The 10294-nt window shown below is 39.5% G+C and overlaps 1 protein-coding gene across 2 annotated transcripts; it reads left to right on the top strand.

Moving 5' to 3' along the window:
• Positions 1-2242: 2242 nt before the first annotated feature.
• LOC139632602 (exocyst complex component 3) lies at positions 2243-9666 on the top strand. 2 transcript variants are annotated; one of them, XM_071497632.1, is made up of 11 exons: positions 2243-2678; positions 3819-4317; positions 5315-5432; positions 5770-5874; positions 6165-6265; positions 6411-6512; positions 6636-6762; positions 6860-6964; positions 7088-7243; positions 7385-7506; positions 8211-9666. In XM_071497632.1, exons 1-11 carry the CDS (start codon positions 2600-2602, stop codon positions 8383-8385), a joined length of 1689 nt encoding a protein of 562 aa, XP_071353733.1. In that variant the 5' UTR covers positions 2243-2599; the 3' UTR covers positions 8386-9666. The 2 variants fall into 2 exon arrangements, with proteins under 2 accessions (XP_071353733.1, XP_071353732.1); XM_071497631.1 differs by having other exon boundaries at positions 2256-2678; positions 8205-9666.
• Positions 9667-10294: the final 628 nt, after the last annotated feature.

Here is a 10294-nt window from a genome sequence, read left to right as displayed (position 1 = left end):
TGGTCTCTGTTGTAGGTCTTTTTTTTAGTTGCTCCAGTTTCAACCTGACAAATGCAATTCAGGCAAACTGAGGCTTTGAATTGTGTTTGATGTTACCTGAATTAAGGGCCGTGTCCCTGTGTAAATGACCTTGTCCCTGAACAGGAAAAACAGGTACAGTATGTAAAATATGTAAAATAAAAGGATATGCAAGTAGTTCTGTCTGGAGGACCCAGTTTATTTAGTCATTTGCAAACTTTTGATTATGTTTATTAAAACTCATATATCGCTATAATTAAAAGACATAACTGGGGGTGTGGGCTGATGTGCAGTACATCATTAATTGTAGTTAGTAAAAGACTTTATTGGGCACATTATTAAAACTGGGATTAATTTCTATCCTTTGTCTGAAACATTGTAGACACACTGTATATTTGGTACTTTTTTTATCTTTATGACTCAGCTCCTGATTGGACCTGCAGCTGTTTGACAAAGCTCCCTTGGAACGGGACTCTGGTCTGTGTTAAATTAAAGGCCATCGTGAAAACCCCGGAAAAACCCCACCCCTGTTACCACAGAGAAGCATTAAAATCTATCAGCTAAGTTGTCAATTTGAATTTGGATTCCACCCATTAATGTCTTATTCAACCAATCAGACTTGCCTTATGTTGCATCATACATCAGTTTTGAATTCTGTGACTGAGAAACGTTGATCTACAGTGTCAGTTTGTTGGGAATAAAGGGACTATCCAACTATCCTGCAACTAACTGCTGAATAATTGATACTTTAAATTGTGTCTTTGTGTAGAAAAGAGTCGGGGAATATCCTTGATAATTCCCAGATGGCTCTCTGCCAGAGTACTTTCTCATTCTCTGGGGGACTTTAAGCCCTCAGCATCAGGCATAACCACACACACTGTAAACTAAAAGACTCGGTGATGGTGGAGGGCTTATGCTGAAAATAAAATACCAAATAGTCTTTCATTTTCCTAACCGTTTGCCAGCAACAGCAGTGCATAAGATAGTCCTTTAGTGGTGCCACAGTGGGGAAATACGCAATGCAAGACATGCAAACAAATGTGTCTCCATTTGTAGATAACTTTCTACCCATGACTCAGTACAATGGCACACTTTCTATTTGATCATGAGTGATACAAAGATAGAAGCAGGCACAGGTAAACAACGACTCCCACTCACTTGCCTGCTCTTTTCCCCTTTCAGGTTACCAGCAAGAGAGAATGTCAGTAATGCACGGTGTGAGGACAAAAGCAAAAACATTTTCACTTGTCATATGTGATTAACATTTGCATTGTTATGTTGTTAGTTTGGTGTGTACACACCAAAGGGCTGGCCGTGCTCTTTCCGCGCCATGCCCTTTTTTCCTGTTTTTTTTTAGACTTATCTAACCAGGAAGTTTCTGTGCCCTCTGTGTGTCCATGTGTGTTTTAATCCTAAAGTCACACCACAAGGGCAACACGCTGTAAACGTCACAGTAACATATTGTTCTGACAGTTGTATTGGCCTCCAGCAGTAACCGAGTTATATTATCATCCATTTGGACTCATGTTTCTGTCCATCTGATGTGTGCATGTCCAACATTCACTTTTTTAGCTGCTAATTGCTCCACTATGTTCAGCAGCTAGTCACTAATTAATTCATATTAAAGTTGCATTATAATCATACCATTTTCCATTTAAACTGTATGACAAAACAAAGTACAAATGGCAAAATGTATGCAAATTGTATGTAATGCACTTGCAAGTTACATTATCATCAAATCAACTTGCATTCAAACTGCATAATAATAAACTACACAGACTTTATTCTATCTTCTATAGAAGTTAGAGAACATGAAGATAATCAGAGAGATAATGATTCCAGCCAGGAACCTGTTGCCCCACATGCTTCTCAACCTACTTAACTTTCACTCCTTTTTGTTCTATAAGTTGTGCTGCTGCCACTGTATACTCAGTGTTTGTTATGATGCTGTACTGAACGCAACTTTCACTGACTCTGCTCATGCTGCCTTAGAAGATTGAGTGAAAGTGAACTTATTTTACATTTACTCGTTTTGCAGAGCTTTTATCCCAAGTGACTCACAAGTGAGGGACATCACTGAAGCTTCAGTGCATTAGTTAAAAGAAAAATGTCTTATTTCTGAGATACATTAAAGGATGAACATGTATGTTTCTAAGATCACTTTCACTTTAAAGTAGTGGTGACCGCTTCGTTGTGGTGAGACTAATTTTTTCAACTGTTTCCAAGGATAAGAATGAACATTAATTTTCAATGATCATTATTAGGTCTAGTAGTGATAACATGCTATCATGGGTGACTAGACATGATGCAACACGTTTCTCTTTTCAAGAGGGAGCCCTGTGCTTTCGAGTCGAAACTGAAAGTGCACAGTGTTCAAAGGAAATCCCCTTTATCTGTATTCATAAGAGCTCTCCTGAGTGCTGACTCGAGCACAGTACACACAACTGTGAGCCAGAGTGTGCAGACATCTGAGCCAGAGCGGGCAGACATCATAAAAGATAACTCCTGTTGTGGATCGGTGCTTTATGAATACAACTGACTTAACATCTTCTACTAAACCTCTCAACCTTTAAAACTGGACATGTGGAAAAAAAGAAGGGTTCAGAGGAACGACAGCCGGACTCCTTTAATGACGGAGAACAACAACAATGTGCAAGATGGTAAGAGTCTCTTTTTATTATGGGTGTGATTTGTGGTTATTATGGGTGTAGAGGTTTATCATAATACAGCTTGAAATGAGACTTTCCTATCTGTGTGTGGGTGTTTGTATTACAGAAACTCTTTTACCTCTGTTGTCTCACTTCTCTAAAACCTTCAGTCTACTGAAACATGTTTCAAAATTAGATTTTTTGGGGGGGCATTTTTTGCTTTTTATTGACAAGACAGTGGAGAGTGACAGGAAAGGGGCAAAGAGAGAGGGGGAATGACACGCAGGAAGGAGTCAGGCCGGTCGGGAGTTGAACCAGCACTCGCCTGCTAAGAGCATCCACTCATGTGGTACACACCCTAACCACTCCGCCATCGGGCCACCTCTAAATGAGATTTAAAAAAAGACAGATAAAGAGCAGGTAAAACATATAAAAGCTGAACAGCTCTGGATTGATGAGGCCAAATAAAAACGTTGGAGCAGACAACTATAGGAGAACTGTGACAGTGCAGTTCAAACTCAGACCAGATGAAACTGTGTGTTTTATGTCTTTGGTGTTAATGCCAGGGATACAGCAGGACCACCTTTTATTCACCACTGAATTGTTGTGCATTAACACACTGTTGTGATTGTGCTTTAAGAAGCTAGTTGTAAATTATCCTCCTTGCTGAATCAGTCCTGTAGCTCCTCCTGCCTGATTTTATTTCAATGCGTCACACTGGCCCACAAACCTGTTATTCTGCTGTGATGTTCTTTGATGTTAAACCCCACGGTAGGAGAAAAGTGAGGGGGATGACATCGAGCTAGGAGAGGGAATTAGGATGGCAAGAAACTGGCAAGGAGCTTTCAACCAACCTGGCAATGAGCGGAGAAAAGTATTTGTAGTGTGGCTGATGAGACAATGGAAAACAGGTGTGGTTAATTCCTCGCGCCAGGTAGAGGAAGCCAAGCCCACAACACCTAAGCACAAACACACACAAACCAGTGGGGTGGAGGCACAAAAGCGTTCAGGGAGATGTTCATTGCAATTCATGTCTGGAAACCATGAATGTCAAGACAAAAACGTTGATGTCTAACATCCACAGTGTTCCTTGTGTTTAATATTTGCAGTGCTCAGTCTAAAGTAACAAATAAAAATCTCCCTCTCTCACAGGATTTAACATGACAGACAGCAGGTACAACTCCTCCTTGGCTCAGAACACCCTCAACACCCACAGGGAACGGCGTCTGCAGAGCAAAGATGAGATCACACTTCAGGAACTCGCTGAACTTCTGGACGTGGCCCCTGATGACATCGCCAACACCTTTGAGGATGGATGCTGGTGCGCGATTCAGCCTGAGCCAAAGTCAGGACAGCCCAACCTGAAACCGAATTTTGTTTCCCTCATAAAGAGATCTGCGTCCAAGCACTTTCCAGAGCCTCCGACAGCTCTGGACCAGAACCTTCACCAGCACCTGCAACGAGTGCAGGACACTGTGCTCCATGAGCTTGTGAGGCTGGGTCCCCTGTTGGAGCCAAGGGGGCTGATGGGATGTCTGATTGATTGCTACCATCATCAGACGTGTGACCATCTGAAAGATCTGCTACAGAACACCACCTCTGCCAACAGCACGTTTATGCTGATTAATTGGGTCCAACATATATATCAGAGGTATCAGCTGACCTACCTGCATTTTCACCTACACCACTTCCTTTACTTGATCTCATTTTACTGAGCATGTTTTCATGACATTTTGCAACATGCTCTTATTCACTTTATATGAGAAGATTGATATCACTCACTTGTCATTACAATACATATCAAGCTCCCACCAGCATACAGCTGGCTTAGCTTAGCATAAAGACTGAAAATGGGGGGAAACTGCTAGCCCGGCTCTGTCTAACTCAAACCTAACTCTAATAAAATCTACCTACCAGCCCCTCTAACTTATATCTTATTTGTTTGATCCATTCAAAAATTGAAGTGAAAAAAAACAACATTGCATTTTGTGGGGTAATGTCTCTACGTCTTGGCTGATTCCAGGAAGTTACTGGTCCCAAATAGTCTCGTACATAACCGACTGTAAAAGGGTGATTTGTCATTTTTACACTTTGGTTTTTATGATTGAACAAACAACATATAATTAATGAGAGGTGCTGTTAAGTGAATTTTTTACCTTTAGACGGAGCCAGGCTAGCTGTTTCCAGTCTGTGTGCTAAGATGAGCTAATTATCTGCTAGCTGTTAGGGAACAAAAATGAGAGCGGTATCAATCTTCTCATGTAAATTCCTCTCAGAACTGGTTTGCAAAACACGCTACACCCGAAATCAAAATGTACCATGAAGACTGGAAACAGGGGAGCTTGCCAAGTTAAGCTAAAGCTAACTAATGTGGGGTTGCAATATGGATGAAACTATCGAACAGGTTTTGACTGGTACATTTTAAAATGCTTTCCAGATGATTTGATGATTGCAGATGATTGTCAGTAGGCATTCATAATCACCGTTATCAAGTTCCTACCGAAATTTGGTTGCATGTAAACAAATTCTCAGAATCTACCTGTCACTTGTATCCCACACAACACTTTCATTATTTCTGCACAGTAGAGTATCAGATACAGATGTGAAACATGCTGCTGCTGATGTTTGTGTTTTTGGTACTTTCCCAGTCAAGAGCTGCTCGGTCACCCTGACCTTCAGGAAATGGATCCCATTAAAAAAGTCGATGTCCTGCTCTTCCAGGAGTGGGCGGTGAAAGCAAAGGAAAAACTTCTTGAAAATGTGGAGGTAAGAATACAATCTCTGTTTCATGAGTCGTGAGGAAATGCATGCGAGGGAGAGTGCAAAGGTCAAATTAAAAGACGTACGAGTTTATTGTTTGCTTTGTCATGGTGTTCTTTATTTGCCAACAATTTGCTCAAAAACTACACTTCTTAAAACCCTTATATGTCAACTTTTATTTTATTAAATCGTGAGTTAATTGTTCTAATGGCATAGGTTTTCATTTGTACACAACTGAAATAATCATTTTTCAGTTTTAAAGTTTTTTTTTTTTTTAACCAGACCTGCTCACGACTGTTAGAGACGCACCTTATCATGCATCTCTGTCTCCTTTCATCCACAGAAAGACGTCAGAAAGTCCCTGGAGAACATCCTGCAGGCTGAGATAGACGAAAAACATTGTGATTGTGAGGAAGCTTACGTTAAACTTTATGTGGACATTATTCAGGTACTTAATAAACCAGAAGTTGTGAGTTTCAGTTGCGACTGTGATTGATCGCAGAAAAAGATTGCATTCTTAAACTACGGTGGCCCTGAGAGCTCAACTGCAACTTGCAAATGTGGCACAAGTTGTCAGACCGATGAAGATGTTTGTTTTCTTGAGCTGCATTGTGTTGAGCTCTCAGGGACACCGTAATATACACTGTTTTTCTACGTTTCTTTCTGTTTGCTGTCTTGTTGTGATAGATTGCTTTAGTAAACGGGCATCTGCCCTTCATCTCTGTTCCTGTATTTCAGTACATCGATGCCATGCACAATGGAGCGAAAAAAATCTCTCCAGATCTGCCTGATCGTGTGCAAGAGATTTGTTTCCAAGAGCTGCGGGTTTTTGTGAGGAGGTGAGCGTCTGTTTTTACCTGAGGAAAACAATATTTGTTAATACAGATTCTACCTTTGATTTTGTAATGAAATAAACATAAATATCACCAGGTAGTCACTCAGCATGTTACATTATTTAAGCTGCATATTCTCTGTGGTTTGTAGGTACATCGATGAGCAGACTGAGGTTCTTGGGAAAAAAGCTGAAATGGACGAACCAGAAACAATTCATTTCCTCAAAACTTTGAAAACCTGTAAAGAACTCAAGTGAGTATTTGAGCTTTTTTTTGTCATTTTGACAAATATTAATTCACTTCAGTTCAGATTTGTTATTGTTTCACAAAGCAAATTTATTTGCAAACAAAGGTTATAAGGTTTATTTCCTCTCAGGCAGCACGTCCAGACTAAAGGCGCAGGTACAAGAACTTCCCTTCTGAAAGAATTGGTGGGAATGTTTGAAAACATGGAGGCCTCTACGTTGGCTCTTCTGATGGGCATTGTAACTGACATCGCAGAGGTAGCTGTTCAATTTAATCACATATACTGTTTTCTTAAATTTCAAAATACGAGTATGGTACATTTTGTGAACATACTCTTCTGTTTCTGTCCCACAGAGCCACCTGAAAAAGTACTTCAAATCAGATAACAAGCGGTTCTTCTTGTGCGCTGACTTAGAGAGGCATTTTCCCAAGCTGCCGTATAGTGTGGATGAACAAAAGGTAAGGATATCCCATCACTGTCAAATGTGCTAAATGTAATCTGTAAATAACTTGTATTATCATATAAAATGTATTAATCACAGCCTATTTCCATGTGTCTCTGTCTGTCTTTGTGTCTCTCAGAGAGTGATGGATGAGGCTTACAAGCTCATCGTTCGTATTTACATCAAACATCTTCTCCGAAGCAGCCGGAGCAAACTGAAGAAGCGTTGGGGTTCTGATATTGGAAAAACAGTCCGTGAAGATGCTGAGCTTCTTCACAGAACCTTCACAGATCTGGTGAGATCAGTGTTTTTGGTACTAATAATTGGAAACAGACTGCTTGTTCTTATGCACTGTAAGCAACATCTACCCGTTAGTTATCAACTGGGAAAATGTATCGACAGAAGATCCTGACCTGTGTGTGTTGTGTTGTATCAGGCTCCTGGTGTCCAACAGTGGAACCTCACGCTGCTGCAAGTTGCAGAAATATTGGAGTGCAACAGCCTGGAGGTACTGAAGATGGATGGTGCAACGATGCAGCGTCACTGTCTTACAGTGAGGTAAACCACCCTGACGACAGACACTTCTTATACACATCAGTGTCCAGTTTCTCTTTGTGTTGCTTTAGCCAAGTATCCATGCCAAAACCACTGAAACACAGACGATAGAAAAAATTCAGTTTTAGCTCATGTGATGAGAAGAGTACCGAGGGAGTTTTTTAAAACTTAGAGTTTGTGTTTAGCTGTAGCTTTCATGAGACATTCATGAGCCACAAGATCACGGAGGTCCAGAGTTTCACCAGTGGCCACGGAAAGTCCATGGAGGTCAAGATTAGATTCAAGTATTGGTCAACCTGAAGACTGTAATCATATTCTCTGTGGGAAAGAGTGAATCAGTTAGTGTTAGTGCAGCAGCTGCTACAACAGTCACAGGGGCTCAACAAACAATACATTACATGGAATTTGGCTGTTGAAAATATCATTGTTACTGGACTAATTCACTGACTTGCATGACAAGCTATTGAGTACAGTTATTTTGTTGGGCTGGAATTAAAGCAATTGAAATGACCACAGATTTCAGAGTGATTTTTAATGGGGTTTTCTTACCTCTTAACCACAATCTGGGAGTTCCGGTTGTAGTTTTACTATCTTGACTTGTATTTCTTCTGGTTGGGGTTTTCCTGTTGGATTTTCTTATAGTCACCATCTAGTAGCCATTAGAGGAAGTGCATCTTACTAACTTCCTGTTTTGCTTTCAGCTGCAGCGAGGACATGGTGCTCCTGCCCAACCTGCTGCGATGGAAGGGTCTTTCTAAATGGAAGGTCACGGAGGTGCTGAACGCTCTTCCTCCCGACCTTCAACCCGGACCTGATCCTGGCCCTCAACCCAGGTGTATTGGATCCTGGTACTCCTGTTTTACCTGTCTTTGCTGCAGGTGAAGACTGAGATGCTCTGCAACCGCAACAAGCAAAAGAGGACAGAGCTGACTGTTCATGAGATTTAGTCTTTTCGTGAACACGTCTGATCAGCTCAGTCGTGTTAGAACTCTGCTACTGATTTCACTTCTCAAGTCTGATCTTAAGATAACGTAGATAAAGAGAAGCAGACAAGTTACAGGAGGTTTTATAAGCTCTGTCACATTAAGATTGTGCACAAGGCTGCCTATACTTGAAAGTATCACTGACTTCCTTTCTGTGTTGCTGTCATATCAGGAAAGGTAAGCGTGATTTTAAAAATCTTGTTTACCAAAATTTCCTCATTTTTTAAAATGTAAATATAAATCATCATATACTGTAAAAAAAAAAAAAAAAAAAAAGGTTGTTAAAGATGTTTACATGTTTATTCTTTATGTTTATTAATATTTAGGTGGATTTTGGTGGAGGGAAATTAATGTTTCTTGATGTTTGCACACCGTTAACAGTAAGATTTGGTTTTGTGGAAAAGGCCATAAGTGATCATTTTTTGTTAATTTCTATGTGGCCCTCAAACAATCAAAGAGCAAATGATTAGGGATTAAATTAAAAAGGAAGGTGAACTTGTTGAAAGTTCACCTTCCTTTTTAATGCATGTATTTTTTCCCTTTTGTTGAATTTAGTGTAGCTTCCGTTATTTTACTGTAGGTGCTAAAAGTGAAAGTGGAAGAATTTGAAGAGATTGAATTGCACTGACAAAGATGTATTGTTTCAACATTATTGAAAGTTGTAAGATGAAGATTTTTTCATCACGTTCTCATATTATTATATAATATTATTAATTATGTTTTAATTTAATTTATTTATATGAATGTATATTTTTTTCTACAAAAGTTAAAAGTATTCACTAGGCTACAATTAGTCATTAAAATCAAATGTTACTGTTAAAAGCAACACTTCTGAATTACACTTGAGCTACTCTTCTCAAACTTTATAAGCTGTGCTGTATACTTTTTAATTCTTTTGACTTCTAAGTAGAGATCTGCATAACATACAGGTAAAGATCTCTGTTTACTTTTAAACACATAGTATACCTTTTGTGGGGGATGCACTTTATTGGTTTCCAGGTTTAACTCTATCTTTATTTCCAGAAAAATATCCTGTCTTCTGCTTCAATGTATTAAATGAGTTTCTATGATTACATAATGTATTCTTTTATGGTGATTCATTTTATGAGAATGGGTGCAAAATGTGCTTTTCTAATTCTTTCAGCTGTTTCATGAATAAAATTCAGTATGACTGACTACACATATGTTTTTGGCTGTGTTTTCATTGTGCCTCCAGTACACACCACTAGATGGCGCCGAACATCATCTAACTTAAGTGGGACTTGATGAGTAATGATCCACATTGCTGACACCATATCATTTTAGGGGTGGCTTCACAAAACAGATGCCATAACTGGCAGTGGATCTAAGGTTTACCACTAAAGCAGTCCTAAGATAAAGGATTTCATAGTTTCATGACACTGTTCTCTAAGGTTTGGGCACTGGATACTTTCACCCCTTCAGGCCAGAATGTAGTGATACACTTTGTTTTATTTGGGAGCCACTGTCCTAGGAGATTAATGTTTTGTTGCATCAATTGCACAAGGGCAGTCTTTATTTCCAGTTAAAACTGTGATTCAACCTTTGATTAGAAGGGTTCATCTGATCTTTGGCTTAGATGCTAATAGCCACTATTTAATCCCCAAACTTTCTATCCATTTACTATTTCAGACCTAAAATTAAAGGTATACATATCAGTCGAGTATTTTGTTTTGCCCTGTCCAAAAAGCATTTAGCAAAATTTAACCCATATAGTTAAACAAGGCTAAAAAGCTCTGTGAGGCTGTATGTAATGCAACGCTTTGCTAAATGACTAATAACCCTAACCC

This window comes from Trachinotus anak, unplaced genomic scaffold (assembly GCF_046630095.1).
Source record: "Trachinotus anak isolate AG129_WGS33_773 ecotype Australia unplaced genomic scaffold, CSIRO_AGI_Tana_v1 ptg000015l, whole genome shotgun sequence".
Lineage (NCBI taxonomy): Eukaryota > Metazoa > Chordata > Actinopteri > Carangiformes > Carangidae > Trachinotus > Trachinotus anak.
Note: the sequence above shows the minus strand (reverse complement) of the source record. Positions and strands in the feature narration are given on the sequence as shown.

Coding starts and splice junctions, on each gene's coding strand:
- LOC139632602 (XM_071497631.1), top strand. CDS start 2,600: ATGTGGAAAAAAAGAAGGGTTCAGAGGAACGACAGCCGGACTCCTTTA. Junction 4,318..5,314: donor GTCCAACATATATATCAGAG/GTATCAGCTGAC, acceptor GTACTTTCCCAG/TCAAGAGCTGCTCGGTCACC. Junction 6,965..7,087: donor ATAGTGTGGATGAACAAAAG/GTAAGGATATCC, acceptor TGTGTCTCTCAG/AGAGTGATGGATGAGGCTTA.